The sequence below is a fragment of the Heterodontus francisci genome, chromosome 1 (genome assembly GCF_036365525.1).
Source record: "Heterodontus francisci isolate sHetFra1 chromosome 1, sHetFra1.hap1, whole genome shotgun sequence".
NCBI lineage: Eukaryota > Metazoa > Chordata > Chondrichthyes > Heterodontiformes > Heterodontidae > Heterodontus > Heterodontus francisci.
This window is the reverse complement of record NC_090371.1, coordinates 59,037,155-59,063,490: the sequence shown is the minus strand read 5'-3', so window position 1 is coordinate 59,063,490 and position 26,336 is coordinate 59,037,155. Positions and strand designations below refer to the sequence as shown.

General features: G+C 44.8%; 1 protein-coding gene across 5 annotated transcripts in view; it reads right to left on the bottom strand.

The window, feature by feature from the left end:
• nedd4l (NEDD4 like E3 ubiquitin protein ligase) overlaps window positions 1-26,336 on the bottom strand; it is a 640,458-nt gene that overhangs the window by 454,567 nt on the left and 159,555 nt on the right. Inside the window, exon 2 of one of the 5 annotated variants that reach the window (XM_068031053.1) lies at window positions 16,358-16,458. The exons of the other annotated variants lie outside the window; for them this stretch is intronic. Coding sequence (XP_067887154.1) covers window positions 16,358-16,371 — 14 coding nt within the window. The 5' untranslated portion in view covers window positions 16,372-16,458. The remainder of the gene's footprint in view (window positions 1-16,357; window positions 16,459-26,336) is intronic. 5 annotated transcript variants of the gene reach the window in all.

Below are 26,336 nucleotides of genomic sequence, written 5' to 3'. Positions count from 1 at the left end.
AAATGGCGCACTGACACGGAACACAAAAGGTCCGAGTGTATCAAGCCTGTGTCCTCAGTACCTTGCTCTATGGCGGTGAGGCCTGGACAACGTATGTCAGCCAAGAGCGACGTCTCAATTCATTCCATCTTCGCTGCCTCCGCAGAATCCTTGGCATCAGGTGGCAGGACCGTATCTCAAACACAGAAGTCCTCGAGGCGGCCAACATCCCCAGCTTATACACCCTACTGAGTCAGCGGCGCTTGAGATGGCTTGGCCATGTGAGCCGCATGGAAGATGGCAGGATCCCCAAGGACACATGGTACAGCGAGCTCGCCACAGGTATCAGACCCACCGGCCATCCATGTCTCCGCTTTAAAGACTTCTGCAAACGCGACATGAAGTCCTGTGACATTGATCACAAGTCGTGGGAGTCAGTTGCCAGCGATCGCCAGAGCTGGCAGGCAGCCATAAAGGCAGGGCTAAAGTGTGGCGAGTCGAAGAGACTTAGCAGTTGGCAGGAAAAAAGACAGAAGCACAAGGGGAGAGCCAACTGTGTAACAGCCCCGACAACCAATATTTTCTGCAGCACCTGTTTTAGAGTCTGTCACTTATTGGCCTTTATAGCCACTCCAGGCGCTGCTCCACAAACCACTGACCACCTCCAGGCACTTACCCATTGTCTCCCGAGACAAGGAGGCCAAAGAAGAAGACGACGACTTTTCTGTGAAGCCTGGGATTTCAGTTAAAATTTTCTACAATCTGGTGTTGGTATTTCCAGTATTATGGACAAATACTATTTGCATACATGCAACAGAGATGCAACATCAGCACTCTAGTTTTTAACTGATTGCTATGGAACTACAATACCCAGAATACACACATCATAACCAGGTATAAAAGCAACAGAGGTTTCCAGTGCATGCACGTGACCAATCTTTTAGCCACTTGTTATACCAATCTAGGCAGACCGACTGTTCAACATAAACCAGGAAGTGCACTACACACAAGATTTTTGAATCAATTATAAAAATGAATTTTTGGTATACACATTCAATATATTAAATAATCTTTCCTTCAGTTTTCTAATAACAGAAATTGCCCATGTAAATCTTCACATGGTAATTATATCCCGCTGTCAGCCAGTATTGCAATCATGTATGCTCTAACTGCTATTAAATTATAAATGATATCAAACCCAAGTATTAAATAAACAGAACATATGTCTTTCAAATGGGGATTCAACTACTGCACAGAAAAAAGATCAAATCAGAGCAACAGCACTTTTTCTGACTCTCTTCCAGCTTCATTGCCACAACCTAGTTCCACATACTTCCTGTACATAACCATCTGGTTGAATCATAACAGTCCAATCTCTGCACTGTCGACAGCACAGGGAGCCCTGGTCAAAGGCATGAGCATTATTTGGCACAGCAACTATGGCAGCTAAATTGCCTTAACATCTGCAGCATTTGATGCCAATGATTCTTCAATCATCTGATCTGTGATCAACCTCTAAGCACTCTAAGTTTCCATTCTTCTTTTTCTTTTGCATTTATACCTTTCCCCTTGACAATATTTTCCACTTCAGCTTGCTGCTTCTCTTCCTGCCTTCAAAAGGTTCCTGAAAGGCTCCTCGTTCTCACCATCGGTCATACCTCCTCACCTTTTGCCGAGTGCTTGGCCTCCATTTCACTGAACTAATTTGGCACATTGTCATTACAAACGGAAGCTCTGGGCCAAAGAAACTCTCAGCATTCAGCATCATTACTCTGTGAAACTGACAGCAATTTCTGGCATCCACATATGCATAGTTAAACATAGAAATCCAGAAGTTGCTGACAGTGATTCCCTGCTCCTCAAAAACGTGTGCTGTTGAAGTCCTTGCAGATGGAAATCTATTAGATATCACTTAATTAACATGAACTTCCATTATTTATAGTACTAATCTCTCCGTAATAACCCTTGAAGTAGTTAAGCCTTGTTCATTGAGGTGTAATTGTATTTTTAATGATGTAATAAGTCATAGTTACCATTGAACAATCTGAAAAACTATTTCTATTTTTGTGGAATTTCCATTCAATGACAAAAATTCAATAGGTCTTCAAAATAATAAAAATTCTTTTAAAAATGTTTATATTTCGATTTCTACATTCATCCCATGTCTACTTCCTAACCTTTATTTCGCTTTCTGTGAAATTACAACAAGTGAACGATAAAACATGCTTATTATTTTCTGGTATCTGTCTGAGAATTCTTCAGTCACTGGCTGTTTAGCCTGCTTGATGACATCACTGTTCGTGGACAACAGAGATCCCCTACAGTTTGATCCAGCATGAAATTAACATGGGCAACCATGAAACCCATGGCACAGAGTAGATCTTTGCTAGCATCTTTCTTCAAGGTCTGCAGTGAACACTGTCACTTTGCTCCTGACTGCAAATCTGGGCCAATATCGACAAAGGTGGCTGCTTTGGCTCAGTGGTAGCACCATTATTCAAATCAGAAGGTTGAGGCTAAGCCCCGCTCCAAAGATTTGAGTCTAGGCTGAAATTCCAATGCAGTATGGAGGGAGTGCTGCACTATCAGAGGTGCTGTCTTTCAGATGAGACATTAAAACCAAGGGTCATCTACCCTCTGAGGGATTTAACAAATCAAATGGCACTACCTGATTTAGAGCAAGGATCTCACTTGTGCACAGGCCAATATTTGTACCACAAGCAAGATATCTAAAACAGATTCTCTGGTCACTATCTCATTGGTGTTGGTTGAATCTTTGTGCAAATTGGCAATGACATTTCTGACATTACAACAGTGACAGTGCTTCCCAAAAAAGTACTTAATTGGCTTCAGGACAGCGTAGGGATTTGAAGTGTGCTATATAAAATGAAAGTTCTTTATTTCTCTTTCTAAATAGCACTGTGTAAATGCAAATATTGTTGCATGTCAATCCCGAACAGGTAGGCTAGTCCTAGCTCGACAAACAGCAAGAAGTTTATCAATGGTCTGTGCTTGTAAGCTGTAGGTTTTTAAGTAAAAGTCCAGCAGAATTCAACACAAATTTGTGGGTCCCAAAGTCTTGTCCCTTGGAAACCTACAACTAAGTTCTCCAGAATTAGTTAAATGAATATGGTAGCACTTAGATTAGAGTCAGAAGGTTCAAGATCCACACCAGAGGCTAAGAACAATACTGAGAAAGTGCTGCAATATTGGAGAAGCCATCTTTTGGACATGACATTAAGCTGAGGCTACATCTACTCTCTCAGGTGTCTGATTCTCAACCACCACTAAAAGAAAATCTGGTCATTAATGTTACTGCTATTTGGGAGACCTTTGCAAATTGGCTGCCACATTTCCTTACATTACAACACTGACAACGCTCCAAAAGTATTTCATTGACCGTAAAGCACTTTGGCACATCCTGAAGTCTTGAAAGCAACTATGCAAGTTCACTCTTGCTTTCACTCCAAGTAGGAGAAACAGAACCAAACTTTGTGCATTTCTCAGCATGGTAATGTCACCAACAGACCAAAAAAAAGTTCCCAATGACTTTGAGCAAACTGTCACTGTCAAAGATATGGGCATGCTGCTAGCCAGTTCAGCAACTACTGACACATGGCCAAGTGAGGAGAACAAAGGCTTCTTTCAAAAATCAAACACACTTTTATTCCAAAATGCTCTCAATTTTTCAGGTTCTCCAACAAGAAGGATTTGACTCAAAAGTACTTGTTCTGATGAAAGGCCATCGACCTGAAACATCAACTCTATTTCTCTCTCCACAGATGCTGCCAGACCTGCTGAGTAATTCCAGCATTTCTGTTTTATTTCATTAAGTGTTGGTGTTTATGCTCCCCAAAGGCAGTAATCCTAATCTCAATGTCTACCGTGTTCTTGTATTCCTTCAGCCACCTATCAAACCCATTCTAAAATGCTGACATGGTTTCTGCTTCATCTAAAGTTAAACACCAGTTGGAACCTTATCTCAAAGATTTAATAGAAAAACATCTAGAAACCGAAGACAGAATAAAATGCAGTAAGCATTGATTTGAAAAGGGAAGATCATGCTTGGTCAAACTTGTTGAATTTTTTGAAGAACTAATAGAAAGCATAGGCAGGGGTTCTTTTCTTTTGGGCCTCCTTATCTCGAGAGACAATGGATACGCGCCTGGAGGTGGTCAGTGGTTTGTGAAGCAGCGCCTGGAGTGGCTATAAAGGCCAATTCTGGAGTGACAGGCTCTTCCACAGGTGCTGCAGAGAAATTTGTTTGTTGGGGCTGTTGCACAGTTGGCTCTCCCCTTGCGCCTCTGTCTTTTTTCCTGCCAACTACTAAGTCTCTTCGACTCGCCACAATTTAGCCCTGTCTTTATGGCTGCCCGCCAGCTCTGGCGAATGCTGGCAACTGACTCCCACGACTTGTGATCAATGTCACACGATTTCATGTCGCGTTCGCAGACGTCTTTATAACGGAGACATGGACGGCCGGTGGGTCTGATACCAGTGGCGAGCTCGCTGTACAATGTGTCTTTGGGGATCCTGCCATCTTCCATGCGGCTCACATGGCCAAGCCATCTCAAGCGCCGCTGACTCAGTAGTGTGTATAAGCTGGGGATGTTGGCCGCTTCAAGGACTTCTGTGTTGGAGATATAGTCCTGCCACCTGATGCCAAGTATTCTCCGAAGGCAGCGAAGATGGAATGAATTGAGACGTCGCTCTTGGCTGGCATACGTTGTCCAGGCCTCGCTGCCGTAGAGCAAGGTACTGAGGACACAGGCCTGATACACTCGGACTTTTGTGTTCCGTGTCAGTGCGCCATTTTCCCACACTCTCTTGGCCAGTCTGAACATAGCAGTGGAAGCCTTACCCATGCGCTTGTTGATTTCTGCATCTAGAGACAGGTTACTGGTGATAGTTGAGCCTAGGTAGGTGAACTCTTGAACCACTTCCAGAGCGTGGTCGCCAATATTGATGGATGGAGCATTTCTGACATCCTGCCCCATGATGTTCGTTTTCTTGAGGCTGATGGTTAGGCCAAATTCATTGCAGGCAGACGCAAACCTGTCGATGAGACTCTGCAGGCATTCTTCAGTGTGAGATGTTAAAGCAGCATCGTCAGCAAAGAGGAGTTCTCTGATGAGGACTTTCCGTACTTTGGACTTCGCTCTTAGACGGGCAAGGTTGAACAACCTGCCCCCTGATCTTGTGTGGAGGAAAATTCCTTCTTCAGAGGATTTGAACGCATGTGAAAGCAGCAGGGAGAAGAAAATCCCAAAAAGTGTGGGTGCGAGAACACAGCCCTGTTTCACACCACTCAGGATAGGAAAGGGCTCTGATGAGGAGCCACCATGTTGAATTGTGCCTTTCATATTGTCATGGAATGAGGTGATGATACTTAGTAGCTTTGGTGGACATCCGATCTTTTCTAGTAGTCTGAAGAGACCACGTCTGCTGACGAGGTCAAAGGCTTTGGTGAGATCAATGAAAGCAATGTAGAGGGGCATCTGTTGTTCACGGCATTTCTCCTGTATCTGACGAAGGGAGAACAGCATGTCAATAGTCGATCTCTCTGCACGAAAGCCACACTGTGCCTCAGGGTAGACGCGCTCGGCCAGCTTCTGGAGCCTGTTCAGAGCGACTCGAGCAAAGACTTTCCCCACTATGCTGAGCAGGGAGATTCCACGGTAGTTGTTGCAGTCACCGCGGTCACCTTTGTTTTTATAGAGGGTGATGATGTTGGCATCGCGCATGTCCTGGGGTACTGCTCCCTCGTCCCAGCACAGGCATAGCAGTTCATGTAGTGCTGAGAGTATAGTAGGCTTGGCACTCTTGATTATTTCAGGGGTAATGCTGTCCTTCCCAGGGGCTTTTCCGCTGGCTAGAGAATCAATGGCATCACTGAGTTCCGATTTGGTTGGCTGTATGTCCAGCTCATCCATGACTGGTAGAGGCTGGGCTGCATTGAGGGCAGTCTCAGTGACAGCATTCTCCCTGGAGTACAGTTCTAGGTAGTGCTCAACCCAGCGGTCCATCTGTTTGCGTTGGTCAGTGATTATGTCCCCCGATTTAGATTTGAGGGGGGTGATCTTCTTGATGGTTGGCCCAAGAGCTCTCTTCATGCCATCATACATTCCTCTGATGTTTCCGGTGTCTGAGGCCAGCTGAATATGGCTGCATAGGTGTTGCCAGTAGTCGTTTGCGCAACGCCTAGCTGTTCTTTGTGCAGTACTTCTGGCTGCTTTAAGTGCTGCGGATGTTAAATCGCTGGGGGCTTTCTTGTAGTTCAAAAGTGCAATGCGCTTAGCGGCTATGACAGGTTCCAGCTCTTCATTATGAGATTGAAACCAGTCTGCATTTCTCTTTGCACTTTTGCCGTAGGTGGTCAAAGCTGACTCATAGATGGCATCTCTGATGTGGGCCCACTTGGTCTCAGCATCCCCTGTGGGAGTGTTTTGAAGGGCTGTTACAAGTGAATTTAGAAATTTTTGTAACAGCTGTGGGTGAGAAATTCTGCTCGTGTTGATGCGCGGGTGGCCCTTCTGCTTGGAATGATGCAACTTCTTTGGTCTGAGTCTAACCTTGCTGCACACCAGGGAGTGGTCGGTGTCGCAGTCCGCACTGTGGAAGCTGCGTGTGATTTGAACACTGTTTAAGGCGGCACGCCTTGTGACAATGAGGTCTAGCTGGTGCCAACGACGTGATCTTGGGTGCCTCCATGAAACCTGGTGACAGGGTTTAGTGTGAAAGAACGAGTTGGTGATGCAGAGGTTATGATAGGTACACAACTCAAGCAGTCTCTGCCCGTTCTCATTCATCCTTCCAACGCCATAGCGCCCAAGGCAGGAGGTCCATGAGTCATGGTCGGCCCCAACCCTGGCATTAAAGTCCCCCAGCAGGAATAGGTGTTCGGTGTTGGGGATGCTGCTAATGATGTTATGGAGTTGTTCATAGAACTGGTCTTTAGCTTCAGGTGCAGAACAGAGTGTTGGAGCATAGATGCTGAGTAGGTGTACTGGACCAGAGGTGGTGATCAGTCGGATGGACAGTATGCGTTCCGAGCCATTTGAGGGAGGCTCTATCATGCTGAGCAAGGAGTTTCTGATGGCGAAGCCCACTCCATGCTGTCTTGGTTCTTCAGGATCCCTGCCCTGCCAGAAGAAGGTGTAGTCTTGCTCTGCTAGAGAGCCACTCGCGGGGAGGCGAGTCTCCTGAAGTGCTGCAATGTCCACATTGAGTCTACTGAGCTCGTTGTTAATGATGGCGGTCTTCCGAGAATCGTTGATTTGCGTAAGGTCTTCCGACAGGCCAGGACACATAGTTCTGACGTTCCAGCTTGCAAAGCGAAGGGCTGGTACCTTCTTTCCTTTTTTCATGTTGTTTGGTGCGGTGTATCAGTCCACCTTTCGGGCAATGACCCTGAGCTCCAAGCACCCATTGAAGCAGGCAGACTGTGGCGGGACAGAACCTTATTGACCGGGGGCTGCCCGGTTTGAGGCGGGCGGTAGCTGTCCAGTGAGGTGCAATGACCTCTCCCACCGACAAAGGCAACCCGTGGCGCCCAGTTTCTACGCCAATTTATCTGGACTTATAACCCGTAACTGCTGCCTTCCGTGTTGTTTCAGTCGCTGTGAGGCAACTATGGAGTGACCTCTCCATGGCGCATGCCTGGGCAAATTTATGGAGGTTGAGAGTTGCCCAGTCGTCAAAACCCCCCTCTCGGCCTTTCTGGTGGGGTCCAAAGGAGTGCAGGACACGACGTTTGGCACCAGTATGGCTGCAGGAACTGCCGGAAACATGCCAAAGGTGACACATGACCGCCTACGGGGTTCCGCTCCGGATTTTCTGTTAGGGTTTACTCCCTTAGCCTTGGTCTCTCCCGAGACGCCCACAAGGCAGTGGGGTTGTTGGGGCCCCTACACAGGTGTAGGATGGTGCCGGTGGGAGGAGGGGATGCAAGGGGGAGGGGTAGAGGGAGGGGGTGGGGGGGGGGGTGCAGGGGAAGGGGGTGCGGGGTGAAGATGGTGCGGGGGGGGGGCGGGCTGGGACGGGGTTGTGAGGGGGTGAGCTGAGAGGGTGGAGCAGGGAAGGGGACGGGGGTGGGGGGGGGGTGGAAGGGGGGTAAAGGGGGGGGGAGGGGGGGTGGAATCTGGTGCAGGTAATAAGCCATTCCCTCAGTGCCCACCATCGACGTCCGGAAAGCTCATCTACGTCCTTCGGGAGGTGAAGCATCATTTGGCAGACTTAGAGGTGGTTACATTTGCTAAGGGTTTTTTTTTTTTTGCAGTGGTTTAAATAAAGGCATGCAGCATTGCCGACAGTGCGCTGCAGATGCTCTACGAGCCATCTCCCGCGGGCGCTTTGAAGTTGCGGCCGGGGGGGCCGCTCGTGGATGTTTTGGGTGTTCGGGGCACCTTTTCACAGGACTTCTCTCGGGTCCCGCAGCTCCTTCTTCACCTCAATGGACTTACCGCATGCCGTGGCTGCAGACACTCTGGACTAAAGGCAATTAGGGATGTGCAATAAATGCTGGCCTAGCCAGCAACACCCACATCCCATGAATGAATAAACAAAGTTAGTTACTCAGACTGATCGAAGGTGGGAAGTGGTGTTACACAAGGATTGGTGCTATGATCACTGTTGTTCATCATTTAGATAAATAATTTGGACCCACTCATCAGAAGGACACTATTAAAATTTGCAGATGGCATCAAATTGGGGTATAGTTCGTAGTTAAGAGGACTGCAACAAATTTCAAGACTATTTTAACAAACTTGTAAAATGTTTGTGTAAATGGCAAATGAATTTCAGTACAGACATAGGAACATGGGAACTGTTCCTCCATTCAATAAGATCATGGCTGATTCACAACCTGATTCCATATACCTGTCTTTGGCCCATATCCCTTAATACATTTAAAGTTAACAGAAATTATGTCTATGACAAAATTTATCAATCGTGGATTTACAATTAACAATTGACGCCACATCAACTGTCATTTGTAGAAGCGTGTTCCAAACTTCCACCATCCTTTATGTGCAGTAGTGTTGCCTAACTACACTCCTCAAAGGCCTACGTCCAATTTTTAGACTATGCCCCCAGTTCTAGATTCCCAAACTGGCGGCAATAGTTTTTCTTTATCGACCCTATCAGCTTCCCTTGAAAACTTTAATCAAATCACCCCTACATCCTTCCAAGGTCCAGGTAATACAACCCAGTTTGTTTAATCTCTCCTCATAACTTAACCCTTGCAGCCCAGGTATCATTCTAGTAAATCTACACTATACTCTCTCCAAGATGATTATATCCTTCCTTTGGTGTGGTGCCCAGAACTGCTCATAGTACTCCAGCTGTGGTCCAACCAGGGCAGTGTATAGCTCCATCACAACTTTGACTCCTTGCATTCTGTTCCTCTAGATATAAAGGCCAGCATTCCATGAGCCTTTTGATTATTTTTTGTACCTGTTCATGACATTTTAATGATCCATGTACATGGACCTCCAAATCTCTTTGGTGCTCTTTTGCTTCCAGCTTTCCACAATTTGTAAAGTCCAAGCCTCAAAATTGTCTATATTGAAATACATTTGTCACAGCTTTGCCAATTCATTTAATCTATTAATATCGCTGTCACCGCTTACAATGCTGCCTATCTGGGTCATCTGCAAGTTTGTATGGATGCCTCTCTATTCTATCATTTAAGTCATTAATATGTAAAATAACTAGGCTGTTCCAGTACATGTACAACACAGGCATCAACCAGACAATGTGAAAAATTGCCCAGGGATCTTGGGCTTCATAAATAGAGATATTGAGTACAATGCAGGTTAGGCTGAACCTTTATAAAGCTCTGGTTAGGCCACGACTAGAGCACTGCGTCCAGTTCTGGATGTCACACTTTAGGAAGGATGAGAGGGTTCTTGAGAGGGTGAAGAGATTTACCAGAATGGTTCCGGGGATGAGGGATATTAGCTACAGGATTAGTTTGGAGAAATTGGGGTTGCTCTCCTTGGAGCAAAGGAGATTGAGGGGTGATTGGATAGAGGTGTACAAGATTATGACAGGTTTTAATTGGGTCGACAAAGAAAATATATTCCCATGAACTGATGGTACAAGGACTAGGGGACACAGATTCAAGATTTTGGGCAAGAGACGCAGGGCAGATGTGAGGAAGACTTTTTTTTTTACGCAGCATGTGCTAATAATGTTACAAGAGTACTTATATTTTTTGCAAAATATGTTTTTAAGGACTTATAGTTGAATTATGGACATTGATTCATCTGGAAGATTAAAGAGATGCTGAACTTTGTTTTTTTTTTAAAAAAAAGAGGTCACCAGAAGGTTTCTGGACTTGGCTTGTAAACAAGCCCTTACTGGAAGGCGCCTGTTTTCAGATCAAATACCAGCAGGCAACTTGTTTTGACTTGGAGAAGATGTTTAGAGAACAAACAGGACAACATTTATAAGTGTCAGGAGGCTTGATTCTTTGACAGTGTTTTGGTTTCGCTTTGGACAGTGGGTTGGAGGGAGAACTGTTTGGAAGACAGTTGGTTTTTGTCCGACAAGGAAACCCAGCTCATCTCTTCCTCTCTCTTGGAAAGAAACCCTGCATATCCAGTGTGTCCGTCTCCTCTTTCCTCCTGTATTTTGAAGAAATCCTGTGCATCGAAGGTGGGAACTGAAACCCCTCTTGCCACATTTCTGCTGCATTTGGGATGCCAAACCAAAACAAAGGACATCTTTCCATATCTTTTTTTTCTTCAAGAATGAGCAATCGCTCAAGTGTTTCTTTTGTCCTTTTTTATGCAACAGAGCTATAAAACAAAACTCCCTTTTATTTTTCCAGTTAGCCGGTGTATATATGTGTGTGTGTGTGTGCGCGGCTAAAGTACAAAGGGAACTTTTATACTTTACTTCATTACTAGTTAAGACATGTTTTATAATAAATTTATAATTTTGTTGTTTATTAAAGAAACCTGGTTGGTGTGTTTATTCTGGGAAAAATAGACTACAGGATTGCCCATATCATTAAGTAGGAAAATGTAATTGTATGTTGTGACCAGTGGAGAAGAGGAAGAAGAAAAAGTACTGCACTCCTCCCATCTCAGTCATAACATGCAACTGGGGGCCCTTTGCGGCATAAACCCGACGCCAACATACAATTGTAAGTGGAGTAATAATAAGTGATATAGGAAAAATAAAAAGAACCAGGTTTCTTGTGTAACAGAGTAAAGTCTACACCACTGGAACGTCTAACAATTGCTGAGACTTTTCTGGGAACAGAGAAAGTATCCCTGAGCGATATGAGCAACATAACCAAGGTTAATCTAAAAGCATTGGCAGCAAAATTGGGGTTAGAGTTAAAACGAGCTAAAAAAAGACATAATTGACGCAAGAGCACAACATTTGCAATTGGAAGAAGAAAGCAAACCAGAGGGTAGTGCAGTTGAATTAGCTAAAATTCAGTTACAGGTGACAAAATTTGAGCAGGAACAGGAAATGGAAAAACTTAAGCTTGCAGAGAAAAAGAAGGAAAAAGAATTGAAAACACTTGTGCTTGAAAGAGAATTGACAAAGAAGCAGCTTGGATTTGAAAAAGACGAAAGGGAGAAAGAGAGTATTTCAAAGAGAAAGAGAAGGATGGGAATTTGAACTTAAAAAGCTGGAATGAAGACAAATGATGGTCTTGACTCCAGTGAAAATTTGAGTGAGGGAAGATCTGGCTCCAGCACAGGTCACTGTGGACAGCTGTTTAACTTTGTGCAAACCCTCCCTAATTTTGAGGAAAGGGACAGGGAGGCATTTTTCATTTCCTTTGAAAAGATAGTCAAACAGATGAAGTGGCCAAAGGAAAGCTGGACACTGCTTACGCAAAGCAGGTTAATGATCAGAGTTCATGAAGTTTATGCCATGCTTCCTAAGAAGGCTTCTGCAGATTAGGAGATGCCAAAAAAGGCTATTCTCGCTGCATATGAGTTGGTCCCGGAAGCGTACAGGCAGAAATTTCGAAACCTCTGGAGATGGCAGGGCAGACTCGTGTAGAATTTGAGAGGGTAAAGCAAATTGATTTTGATCATTGGATGAGGCCACGTATGAAAACCTTAGGGAACTAATTCTCCCGGAAAAATTTAAAAATTCACTCCCTCCATAAGTAAGAACCCATGTAGAGAACCAGAAAGTTTCAATGGCCAGTTGGGCAGCGGAAATTGTTGATGATTACGGCTTCTTTATAAGTCCAAACTCAAGAAGGGTAGAAGGTGGGGGGGGGTGAAAGGAAGGCAAGTAGCCAGGGACAAGAAGAGACAGCTGGGAATGCCCCTGGATCTTCTCCTCAGGCCAGAAAGGAAGATGCTGAGGGTGGAAATGAGGTCTGCAAGCCTAAGTGTTACCATTGTTACAAGGTTACATTGTTACATCTTCATGCAGAATGCTGGAAGTTGCGGGGTAAACCCATGGGACTTATTGGGGTACACAAAGCCAATGCAGAGAACGGGGCCCTGACCAAGAGTACGACAGATCAGGCAGTAGCTCTGACTGCAGCTGTAAGGCCAAGTATAAAAACCTATATAAGTACAGGGGTTGTGAATAAGATACTTGAGAGTTATAGAGAATATCTGAAATTTTCTTTGGGGATTTGGATAATCCGAAGGAAATGTTTAATAAGTCTTCTCTGATCACGGCTCAGCAAGCTAATTCAGAGTTAAATAAAGTGGCACAATCAGCTGTTTTGCAAAACATGCCATATATACCAGATTGGGAGAAAACCGCAACCTGCCATAAAACTGGCACTTCAAATTTCCATACCAGTTATTGGGGAACCATTTAAGTAGGGTGTTGGTAGACTATGTATGACCTTGAACGAAAACAAAAGCGGGACACCAATACTCACGATACTCACCATCATGGATATGGCTATTCGGTTCCCAGAGGCCATTCCCTTGAGACCAATTTCTGCTAAGGTAGTGGCAGAGAAGTTAACCCAGTTCTTCACTGGCTATGGATTACCAATTGAGATTCAGTCAGATCAAGGTTCCAATTTTAAGTCTAAAATTTTTCAGAAAGCTATGGGTAACTTGGGTACAACACAGTTCAGCATACCACCCACAGACACAGGGAGCTTTAGAACGGTGCCATTGGACCCTCAAAATGACGATCAGGCCATACTGTCATGAATATCCCCGTGATTGGGATAAATGGCTAGAATTTCTTGTTTGCCACTAGGGATTCACCTAATGAGTCTACAGGTTTTAGTCCTTTTCAATTAGTTTACAAACACGAGATAAAAGGTCCTCTAAAACTAATTAAAGACAGATTTTTAGAACAGAGGGATGAATCTACTGTGCTGGATTATGTACCAGTGTTCTGGGAACGACCCATGAGAGCTTGCAAAGTGGCTCAAGAACACCTTAAAGCTTCAACAGCTATGGAGAAATTGCCAGACAAGCATGCTAAGACTGGAACATTTCAACCAGGGGATGAAGTGTTCGTATTACTGTCTTTACAGGGTGAACCGTTGAAAGCACGGTTCAGTGGTCCATATAAAGTGGTCAAGAGAATTGGTAAATTAAATTATTTGATTAACACCCCAGATTGACAGAAAAAGAATCGGCTGTGTCATATCAATATGCTGAAACCATATTATCGCCGGGAACAGGATAAGCAAACACTGGTATGTCAGGTAGCAGGGACAGTGAAGGATGAAAGGGACAGCAAGGATGAGACAGAAGGAGGCCGAGACAATTCTCAAATTGAACCTCCTACTATCCAGTTAGCTAGTACTGAATTGTTAGGGAGATTGGACACTATGCTTTCATATTTAGATGCAGAACGAGAAGACCTAAAAAGGCTACTCAAAGCATTTAAAACAGTCTGCAGGGATAAGTCAGGATATACAACCTTAGCCACACATGATGTGGATGTAGGGAAATCCATTCCTATACAACAGTATCTTTACCTCTGAAGTACAGAGAAACAGGCCCAGGTAAAAGCAGAAATCCAATACATACTGGAAAACCCAGTTAAATAGCTGGAGTTCGACAGTCGTATTAGCGCCTAAACCTGATGGCTCAACTAGATTTTGCACAGACCACAGAAAAGTTAATGCAGTAACAAAGGCAGACTCCTAGCCAATCCCTCGCTTGGCAGACTATATTGACAGAGTGGATGGTGCCATGTCTTTTTAAAAAATAGATTTAAAAACAAACACCCCGAGCTAAAGAAATAACAGCCTTTGTCACACCAGACGGTCTTTTCCAATGCTGACTGATGCCATTCAGGCTAGGGGATGCCTCAGCCACTTCTCAGAGACTAATGAACCAAGTGGCAGCCAGTGTTCCTAACTGTCGTTTACCTTGATGTGCTGGTCGACAGTCACACTTGGAAGGACCATCACTTAGAACAACTGGGGATCTCTTTTTGGAAGGTTGCAGTCAACTGATTTGGTGATAAACTTTGTGGAAAAAGTTAAAAACCAGAACGCCAGACTATTCCGATGGAGTTTACTATTACAACTTTATCACTTGAAGATTATCCACATTGCAGGCAAAAATAATGTAATTGCAGATGCGTTATCGAGAATTTAACTTTGTTTTGAGTTATCTGAATGCAAAGATGGTACAAAGCAGAACTGTATTAACTACAGGTAAAGAGTGAATGAGTATGAGTGTGAACATGTGTTGCAAAATGTTTCCATCTTCTGTTTTTTTACACTTTGTAAAGAAATGCATTTTAAAAATGGCGATTCATTCCTCCAAGGGTGGAGCTGTTAGGAGAGTGCTTCTATTTTTTGAAAAAATATGTTTCAAAGGACTTATAGTTGAATTATGGGCATTGATTCATCTGGAAGCTTAAAGAGATGCTGAACTTAGTGTGTTTAGAGATCACCAGGACTTGGCTTGTAAACAAGCCCTCACTGGAAGGCACCTGTTTTCAGATAAAATACCAGCAGGGAGCTTGTTGTTTTGACTTGGAGAAGATGTTTACAGAGAAGTGACAGGGCAAGTTTTATAGAGGTCAGGAGGCTTGATTCTTGTGACATTGTTTTGGTTTGCTTTGGACAGTGGGTGAACTGTTTGGAAGACAGTTGGTTTTGCCTGACAAGGAAACCCAGCTCATCTCTTTCGCTCTCTTGGAAAGAAACCATGCCCTAGAGCACTATGGGTGCACTTATACCACAAGAACTGCAACGGTTCAGCCGGCAGCTCACCACCACCTTCACAAAGGTAATGAGGAATGGGCAATAAATGCCGGCCTTGCCAGCAACGCTCACATCTCATGAACATAAAAGAAACATGATCAGTGGAGGTCACAACACTGATCCCTGTGGGATGCTACTTGGCATAACCTGCCAATTAGAGTACCTTCCCAATATCCCTACATTGTCTCCTGTTGATCAGTCGATCTCCTAACCAGATCAATAATTTGCTTTCAATTCCATAAGACTTAACTGTAGGTCACAGTTTTGTATGAAGAACTTTGTCAAATATCTTCTTGAAGTCCATATAAATAGCATCTATAGACCTTATCAGTCCACTGCTGAATCAACTCTTCAAAAAATTCAATTGGGTTTCTCAGGCATGCCCTACCCTTTACCATTCATGCTGGCCTCTCTGAGCAGCTGAAAATTTTCAAACTGTTCAGTCACTCCACCTGTATTAAAGACTCCAGCAATTTACCAACAGCAGATGTTATATTAACTGATAAATAATTACATCATTTCCCCCTCTCAACTTTCTTAAACAGCACACTGACAAGTGCAATTTTTCAATCTAAAGAAATGGTTCCTGAATCTAGAGTACTTTAGATGATTATAGTTAGGGGGATCTGCAATATTCTCGCGTACTTCCAAGGATGAAAGCCATCTGGTCCTGGGGATTTGTCACTCTTCAGTGCCACTGATTTCTTCAATACTGTTATTTTGCTTACGTTAATTTGGTGGTTCAATATTAGCGTCCTTGCAATGCCTAGCATGGTATCCCCTTCCTCCATTTGAAATACTGACTGAAATTACTGAACATGTCTGCCATTTCCTTACTTTCAGTTATATTGCCACCAGAGTCAATTTTTAAGGCGCCCCACATTGCTCTCAACAACCCTCATTTCCCTGATATATTTGTAAAAGTTGGGATTGGTTTTGATATCCGTTGCAAGTTTCTTTTCCTACTCCGTTCTCATGACTCGTTATACATTTGTCAGTCTTTGCTTGTCTTTTTATCTCTCCCATTCACCAGCATCTGTGCTTTTTTTTACATTCTTATAAGCTTTTTATTTTAGTTCTATGTTGTTCCTTACCTCGAGTCAACCATGGCTGCTTTTCCCAGCTAAGTAGAGCTCTTGCCCCTTAAGGATATAAACTGGTTCTGTATCACTATATTATTTTATGAATACATACCACTCATCTGTCATTTTCCCAATTTACTGTGGATTTTTCTGTCGCAGCCCTTTAAAGTCAGTCTTTCAAAATTCTGTCGGCTCTGGAAGGGTTCCTGCAGACTGGAAAATAGCAAATGTAACCCCACTATTTAAGGGGGCGAGAGAGAAAACAGAGAACTACAGACCTGTTAGATTGACGTCAGTAGTAGGGAAAATGTTAAAATCTATTATAAAGCCTGTGATAACTGGACACTTGGAAAATAATATGATTAGGCAGAATCAACATGGTTTTATGAAAGGGGAATTATGTTCGACAAACCTGTTGGAGGTTTTTGAGGATGTTGCATGTAGCATAGATAAAGGAGAACCAGTGGAAGCGGTGTATTTGGATTTTCAGAAGGCTTTTGATAAGATCCCACACAGGAGGTTAGTAAACAAAATTAGAGCACATGGGCTTAGGGGTAATATGCTGCTATGAATTGAGAATTGGTTAATAGACAAAAAGCAGGGAGTAGGAATAAACAGGACATTCTCAGGTTGGCAAACTGTTACAAGTGGGATACCGCAAGGATCAGTGCTTGGGCCACAGCTGTTCACAATCTGTATAAATTATTTGGATGTGGGAATCAAATGTAATATTTCCAAATTAGCAGATGACACAAAACTTGGAGGAAGTGCAAGTTGTAAGGAAAATGCAAGGAGGCTTCAAGGGGATTTGGACAGGCTCAGTGAATGGGCAAGAACATGGCAGATGGAATATAATGTGAAAAAGCGTGAAGTGATTTACTTGATTATGGCGGGCAGCCATAAAGGCGGGACTAAAGTGTGGCGAGTCGAAGAGACTTTGCAGTTGGCAGGAAAAAAGACAGAGGCGCAAGGGGAGAGCCAACTGTGTAACAGCCCCGACAAACAAATTTTTCTGCAGCACCTGTGGAAGAGCCTGTCACTCTAGAATTGGCCTTTATAGCCACTCCAGCCGCTGCTCCACACACCACTGACCACCTCCAAGCGCTTACCCATTGTCTCTAGAGATAAAGAGGCCAAAGATCTACTTTGGTAGGAAAAACAGAAAGGCAGAGTATTTCTTAAATGGTGAGAGGCTGAGAAGTGTAGATGTACAAAGGGACCTGGGTGTCCTTGTTCATGAGTCACTAAAAGCTAGTATGCAGGTGCAGCAAGCAATTAAGGCGGCAAATGGTCTGTTGGCCTTCACTGCAAGGGGATTTGAGTACAGGAGTAAAGATGTCTTGCTGCAATTGTATAGAGTCTTGGTGAGACCACACCTGGAATATTGTGTACAGTTTTGGTTCCTTTATCTGAAGGAGGATACACTTGCCATAGAGAGAGTGCAGCGGAGGTTCACCAGACTAATCCCTGGGATGAAGGGATTGTCTTACAAGGAGAGATTGCAGAAACTGGGCTTGTATTCTCTAGAGTTTCGAAGAATGAGACGTGATCTTATTGAAATTTACAAAGTTCTTACAAGGCCGAAGAGGGTAGATGTAGACAGGAGGTTTCCTCTGGTTGGTGAGTCTAGAAACAGGGGACACAGTCTCAGAATAAGGGGTAGACCATTTAAGACTGAGATGAGGAGGAATTTCTTTACTCAGAGTGGTGAATCGGTGGAATTCTCTCCCCCAGAGGGCTGTGGAAGCTCAATCATGTTCAAGACAGAAATTGACAGATTTCTGGATACGAATGACATCAAGGGAAATGGGGATAGTGGGGAAAAAATGGCGTCGAGGTAGATGATCAGCTATGATCTGCTTGAATGGCGGAGCAGGCTCGATGGGCCCAATGGCCTACTCCTGTTCGTATTTCCTATATTCCCTAAATCTACAATCTTAGCTGTTTCCTGTTTCGCCATTTCAAACAAAAGATATTATGGTCGCTACTAGATAAATGTTCACACACTGTTCAGCTGTTGACTAAATCTATGTCATTGCTTAGTACTAAACCTGAACTGGCCTGCTTCCCTGTTTGTTCTATGACATATTGTTGTAGAAAACTATCCTGAACATAGTCAAGATACTTTCTACCTTTCTGACATGAGCTCCTATGTTTTTCCCCCTAATCTGTACGGAAATGAAAACCCCCGCTAGAACGACTCTTTTTATGACATGTGTGTCTAATCTCTACATGAATACATTCTGCTACCAGGGGCACTATATACATCAAACAAGCATGAGGTGGTACATTTTATAGAGTCATAGAGTTATACAGCACAGAAACAGGCCCTCGGCCCATCGTGTCTATGCTAGCCATCAAGCACCTACCTATTCTAATCCCATTTTCCAGCACTTGGCCCGTAGCCTTGTATGCTATGATGTTTCAAGTGCTCATCTAAATACTTCTTAAATGTTGTGAGGGTTCCTGGTTCTACCAACTCTTCAGGCAGGGCATTCCAGATTCCAACCACCCTTTGGGTGAAAAATCTTTCCTCAAATCCCCTCCAAACCTCCTGCCCCTTACCTTTAATCTATGCCCCCTGGTTATTGACCCCTTTACTAAAGGAAAAAGTCTCTTCCTGTCTAACCGATCAATGCCCCTCGTAATTTTGTATACCTCAATCATGTCCCCCCTCAGCCTTCTCTGCTCTAAGGAAAACAACCCTAGCCTTTTCAGTCTCTCTTCATAGCTGAAATGCTCCAGCCCAGGCAACATCCTGGTGAATCTCCTCTGCACCCTCTCCAGTGCAATCAAATGCTTCCTATAGTGTACTGTCCAGAACTGAACACCACAGTACTCCAGCAGTGCCCGAACTAGCATTTTATACAGCTCCATCATAGCGTCCCTGCTCTTGTATTCTATGCCTCGGCTAATAAAGGCAAGTATCCCATATGCCTTTCTAGCCACCTTATCTATCTGTGCTGCTGCCTTCGGTGATCTATGAACCAGTACACCAAGGTCCTGCTGACCTTTTGTACTTCCTAGGGTCCTACCATCCATTGTATATTCCCTTGCCTTGTTAGTCCTCCCAAAATGCATCACCTCATACTTCTCAGGATGAAATTCCATTTGCCGCTGCCCCGCCCATCTATATTGTCCTGTAAGCTAAGGCTTTCCTCCGCACTATTTACGACACCACCAATTATCGTGTCATCTGCGAACTTACTTATCATAGCTCCTATATTCACATCTAAATCATTAATGTACACTACAAACAGCAAGGGTCCCAGCACCAATCCATGTGGTACACCACTGGTCACAGGCTTCCACTCGCAAAAACGACCCTTGACCATTACCCTCTGCCTCCTGCCAGTAAGCCAATTTTGGATCCAATTTGCCAAATTGTCCTGGATCCCATGGGCTCTTACCTTCTTGACCAATCTCCCATGCGGGACCTTATCAAAAGCCTTACTGAAGTCCATGTAGACTACATCAACTGCTTTACCCTCATCTACATATCTAGTCACCTCCTTGAAAAATTCAATCAAGTTTGTTAGACATGATCCCCCCGTGACAAAGCCATGCTGACTATCCCTGATTAATCCCTGCCTCTTCAAGTGGAGATTAATCCTGTCCCTCAGAATTTTTTCCAATAGTTTCCTAACCACTGATGTTAGACTCACTGGCCTGTAATTACCTGGATAATTATTTTGGTAGGAATAACAACACGGCCACCTATTCCGAGGAAACTAAGTGTCTAAATGGGTGCAAGGATCTGGAGTTACAGATATGTAAATCAGCATAAGTAGCCACAGAGGTTAACAAAACCATGAAGTGCCAACAAAACACTGGGGTGCGTTTCTGGAAGAACAGAACTTAAAAGCAGATAAGTTATTTTAAACTTATTTATTTATTTTTCTTATTTTATTTATTTAGAGATACAGCACTGAAACAGGCCCTTCGGTCCACCGAGTCTATGCCGACCAACAACCACCCATTTATACTAACCCTACAGTAATCCCATATGCCCTACCACCTACCTACACTAGGGGCAATTTATAACAGCCAATTTACCTATCACCTGCAAGTCTTTGGCGGTGGGAGGAAACCGGAGCACCTGGAGAAAACCCACGCAGACACAGGGAGAACTTGCAAACTCCACACAGGCAGTACCCAGAATTGAACCCGGGTCCCTGGAGCGGTGAGGCTGCGGTGCAAACCACTGCACCGCCCACTATGTAGAATTATGTAGAATGTGGCAGGGGAAGAAACCATGATATGTACCTTTGATCCTGTCCCAGGTAGGTTTTGAGTAACATGGCTGTAACCAATTCTAAAGCTTCAGGCAAGGGGGTGCGCAACACCGTTTGGGTGGTGGTGAAGCATAAGGAAGGAGGTGCACCTGTTGACCGTACCTTCTTCATTAAGAAAATCCTTATCGATTGCTGTGGATTCCAAGCTGCAGACACCTTCTGCCTGCAGGACATTCAAGAACGTGGCGGGATGCATCAAGTTCCTGAAGGTGTTCAAGTCTGGGCTGCCCTGCATAGACCAAGAAGCCTCGACTTCCTCAAATAGCGAAGCCTCGACTTCCTCCAATAGCGAAGCCATCAGGCGCCGCTGTCGATCCTCACAGTGGAGCCGCTCTTCACGCTGCTGTCGCAACACAAACGGGTGGTGACAATTCACCTCTATAATCCCAACGTTCCTGCGTGGAAGTACTCACCTTCCCTGCCAGGTACGTCGAGGTGGCCGGCAGAAGCACTGATGTCAAGGACCCATTTGGGATTTGGACTAGCAAGCAGCAGGTCAAGGTGAACTTGAAGGTCGATGCCAACGGAGCCATCATCCATCCCCCCTCCAGCTTCGCTATCGGAGGAAGTCGAGGCTTCTTGGTCTATGCAGGGCAGCCCAGACTTTGTCACACCTGTGGTAAATCTGGTCACGTGGCAGCTAACTGCAGCACAGTCGCTTGCAAAAACTGCAAGGAAGGAAGGCTGTCAGACCAAGGACTGTAAACAGAGTAAGTGCTGCAACCTGTGCGGTGAGGCAGGCCACCTCTACAAATCCTGCCTCAAACACTGCCTCAGTTATGCTCAGGCGGCAAGGTCCAAGGAAAGGCCGGGGAGAAGGAATGTGAATGCGTCTGGTGCTGGGAAGGAGACAAGTAACCCTCTCTGCAGCGAGGAAAGTCTACCTGAGAAGGAGAAAACAGGGGAAGCAGCCGCAACCAGCAACCCAACACCTACCCCATGCCCAAAAAACTCTCCTCTACAGATAGGAGGAGGCAGCAGATGGACAAACTGGTCAGTGGCAAGTGGTACAAAGAAAAACCACAAAGAAAAAATTTCCAAAAAAAGGAACAGGCCACCACCCAAACCAGTGGCAAGAGGAGGCTACCATCTGAGATAGACTATGGCAGCTCCTCCTGATTCGACGAGGATGGGCTGGAACGACAGCACCTGCAAAAGAAGCGGCAGAACTCAAAGGAGCTGGAAGATAAAGCCCCCCAGCTTCCAGAGCTGTGATGACCCCAGCGCACCCCAAACCCAAAGCACCAAACCCAGTGACATGCACAGCGCCCCCCAGCTCCAGGACACCAACAGCAAAGAAGCGTCTGCTGTACTCCAGCTCTGGGAAGCCGGGAGCAGTGATGTCTTCGAGAAAGAAGAGGGGAAAGACACCAACAGCAGAGGACAACCCAAGCCTTGCTGCCTACAAGACCCTCCCCACCCCCCCGCAATGTCACCCCAGCAGAACAAACCCCCCATGAGAAACCAGGAGGGGTTCTGAGCCCAACGAATGTGAAACAGCTTGCGTACACTATGGGTATGCAGGAACATACCAAAGGACTGGGACGAGCAAGGACAACTGGTATGGGAAGCAACACTTAACTTGAACATAGGTATTAAGATATTAAGATTGTTTCGAGTAACGTGCGTAGCATTAAATCCACTATGCGATGTGTTTCGATTTTGGACTACCTCGCCAAGGTCAAAGCCGACCTGCTGTTTCTGCAGGAGTGTGGAATACCACACCTCAGCACCTACAGGCAATGGTCATGATAGTGGTCACACAGGTGATCGATCTGGTCAGGGGATAATGATTCCTGTTCCTCCGGCCTGGGTATTCTGCTGTGGGGAGGCAACTTCATCACCTCCGAAGATAAGAAGGTGGTAGGCGGCCTCGTCGCAGATGTAATGTACAACAATGCTTCGGTCTGGTTGATCAACACGTACGCCCCGGCTCAATGCAACGAGCAACTGATGGTCCTCCAGCAGCTCCCACTGCTGCTGGCAACATCCAGACCGGTCATTCTAGACGGTGACTTCAACTGCATCATTAACGCAGCTGGATGATCTGGCACGGACAACAGCAAACTGGACGCTATGTTCAGATTCCTAATGGAAACAGTAAAAGATGCCAAGCTGCACGATGCAGATGGAGCGCAGCGCAGATACATCTGGTCAAGACCGGACGAGCCTGCCCATTCCAAGGTTGACTTCCTGTTTGTGTCCCATGCTTTCACGGTCAGATCCACCGACGTTAAGCCGGTGTTCTTCTCTGACCACTGCCTCTTACTGGCCGACTGTCACTTAGAGGATGACCAGCGAGTTGGCAGGAGGACATGGAAGCTCAATGCTATACTGCTAACCCCAGAGAAAGTTGAGGAACTCAAAAGGCATTATGAAGGATGGAGAACCGCGAAACCACTCTTTCAGTCTTTGGTGCACTGGTGGGAGGCGATCAAGGAGATCAAGAGGTTCTTTATTGTCAAAGGTGTTCAGAGGGCGAGAGAGACACATAGGGAAATGCTCCGACTGCAGAAAAGAATGCAAAATCTGCTCCGGCTGCAGTCAATGGGGGTCCAGGTCAAGGAGGATCTCCAAGAGGTGAAGAGCCAACAGGCCTCGCTCTTTACCACGGAGGCTTCCAAGATCATCTTCCGGTCCAGAGTCCGCTCCATTAAGCAGGATGAGTGTTGCTCGCATTACGTCTTCCAGAAAGGTACACAGAGAAAGCTCTGATCAGCAGCCCACCTATTCTTTGTGGGAAAGTTTCTGTGGGAAAACACCTTTGACCACCAATCAATCAGGCAGTGGTCTGCACGGAATGTCAAGGCCCTACGGGAAAAGGAGATGGTAGATCCAGTCGGATGGTTCCCCGAGCAGACTGCCAAAGTCATTTGGCAGAATGCCTCATCACCAAAACTTTCAAACAAGCACCAAAACGTAGACTGGCTGGTTGTGAGGAGCGCCCTCCCCGTCAGATCCTTTCTGCACGTCTGGAGTCTTCCCCACCGCAACCACCTCGAGGGCAGTGCGCAGAGGGGGCAAGAGACAGTTGCCCACCTTCTTCTGGAATATGTCTTTGCAAAGCAGGTGTGGAAAGAAATCTAGTGGTTTTTGTCGAGGTTCAGCCCAAGCAGCTCTGTAACACAGCAGTCTGTGCTCTACGGGCTGTTCCCAGAGATACACACCCAAAGAAACATCAACTGCTGCAGGAGGACCATCAATTCGGTGAAAGACACTCTTTGGTCTGCCCGAAACTTGCTTGTCTTCCAGCGCAAAGAGTTGTCCACGACCGAGTGTTGCAGACTGGCACATTCCAAGGTCCAGGACAACGTGCTGAGGGATGCACTAAAGCTTGGGGCAGCCGCTGCAAAGGCTCAATGGGGAAAGATCACTGTGTAAGGTCCTTCCGCCATAGTGAACTGAGGGGCTGGACGCATGAGAAACCCCTCGAGCTGTATACACCAAATATAGGTTTGTTGTAAAATGTACATGGTAAAAATTGAATGGAATGGTTGTGAGACTATTCACTCCTGTATTGAAGAAAACTGATTTCCTTTGCACTTTTTGGAATGTTAACTTGGTGTTGTTTTGAACTGTGTTGTAATGTTTTTTTCCAGATTTTTATGAATAATGTAGATTTTCGGATGAAAAGTGTGGATAGAATACACAGAGTACTGTGCACAGTTCTGGTCTCCACATAACAAAAACGATATAGAAGCACTGCAGAAAATCCAAGAAGATTCACAAGAATGAGAACAGAACGAAGGGTATAACTATCTACAAAGACTTAACATGCTGCAGCTCTTTTCTCTGGGAAACAGATGACCATGAGGTAACCTGATAGAGGTCTTTAAATTATGGAGTGGCTCCACAGGGTAGATGTGAGATGTTTCCACTTATGGTGAAGTTCAAAAACTAGGGGCCATAAACAGAAGATAATCACTAAGGAATTCATGAGAATCTTCTTTACCCAGACAGTGGTGAGAATGTGGAACATTGGGGAGTTGAGGTAAATAGCAGGGAATGCGAGGTAAATATGAGGAAGAAAGAAATAGGACATGCTGATAGGGTGAGAAAGTAAATAGAATGGGAGGATGGTTCTGTGGATCACAAACACTGGGCCAGATCAGCTGCACTGAATGGCCTGCTTTTATGCTGTAAATTTTACATAATTCTATCTAAGTTACTCACTGATTCCAGAAGCTGTTCCATGTATCTCCTATATCAGGGATTGAGAAAGGTTTATATTTTCTAGTCTTGATCAAGGTTTATAGATTTTGTAACTAGTATCGAATCTGATGTATACTGTTCTAATTAAAAGTTGTCCACTGAATCTTAACAAAAACCCATGATTTTCAAGAGCAGCATCATGCTCCCCTTAATCATATCAGCCTATCTACATAACTGATTGTCTTCAAAAGCTTGTCATCTCTTTTCTAATTATTATAAATATAATTTTGCACCATTAGGAAATTACTATCATTCCTACTGATAATTTTACAATGATGTGAAACAGTATGAACAGCAAATGTCACTGAACCGGAACGGGACCAACATCCTTGCTGGGAGGTTTGCTGGTGCTTTTGGGGCGGTGGGGGGGAGGGGGGGGGGGGTTTAAAACTAATTTGGCAGGGGGATGGGTTACAGAGTGGAGGTACAGTAGGGGGTGAGGCACAGCCAAATATAGAAAAAAAACTGAGTCTGTCTGGAAGTCAGAGAAAATGTAGACCTGCTAAGGCACAAGTAAAAAATGCAAGGCTGGATTGAATATACTTTAATGCAAGGAATCTTACTGATAAGGCAGGTGAATTAAGGGCATTGATTAGCACATGGGATTATGATATTATTGCTATCACAGACATGGCTGAGGGAGGGGCAGGACCGGCAACTCAATATTCCAGGGTATAGAATCTTCAGGCGTGATAGGGGAGTGGATAAAAGATGAGGTGGTATTGCACTGTTGATCAAGGAGTCAATTACTGCAGTAAGGAGGGATGATATCTTAGAAGGTTCCTCAAATGAGGCCATATGGGTCGAACTTAAGAACAAAAGGGGGGCAATCACTTTTCTGGGCGTGTACTACAGGCCTCCAAACAGTCAGGGAGAGATAGAGGAACAGATATGTAGGCAAATCTCAGAGAAGTGTAAAAATGATAGGGTAATAATAGTAGGGGATTTCAACTTACCTAATATCAACTGGGATAGTCTTAGTGCAAAAGGCTTAAAGGGGGAGGAATTCTTAAAATGCATACAGGAGAGCTTTTTGAGCCAGTACATAGAAAGTCCTACAAGAGAAAGGGCAGTATTGGACCTAATCCATGAATGAAGCTGGACAAGTGGTAGAAGTATCAGCGGGAGAGCATTTCGAGGATAGTGACCATAACTCTAAGATTTAAGGTAGTTATGGAAAAGGAAAAAGACGGGCCAGAAATAAAGGTACTGAATTGGGGGAAGGCCAATTTCAATGTGATAAAACAGGATCTGGCAAAAGTGGACTGGGAGCAGCTACTTATAGGAAAGTCTACATCAGGCCAGTGGGAGGCATTCAAAGAGGAAATAGAGTTCAGAGCCAACATGTACCCTTTAAGGTGAAGGTAGGACCACAAGTCCAGGGAACCCTGGATGTCAAGGGATATAAAGTACTGGATCAGGAAAAAAAAGGAGGCTTATGGCAGATTCAGTGCCATAAAACATCGGAGGCATTAGAGTATAGAAAGTGTGGGGGGGGTAAAAAAGTAATTAGGAGAGCGAAGAGGGGACATGAAAAAACATTGGCGCTCAATATAAAGGAAAATCCTAAGGCGTTTTATAAGT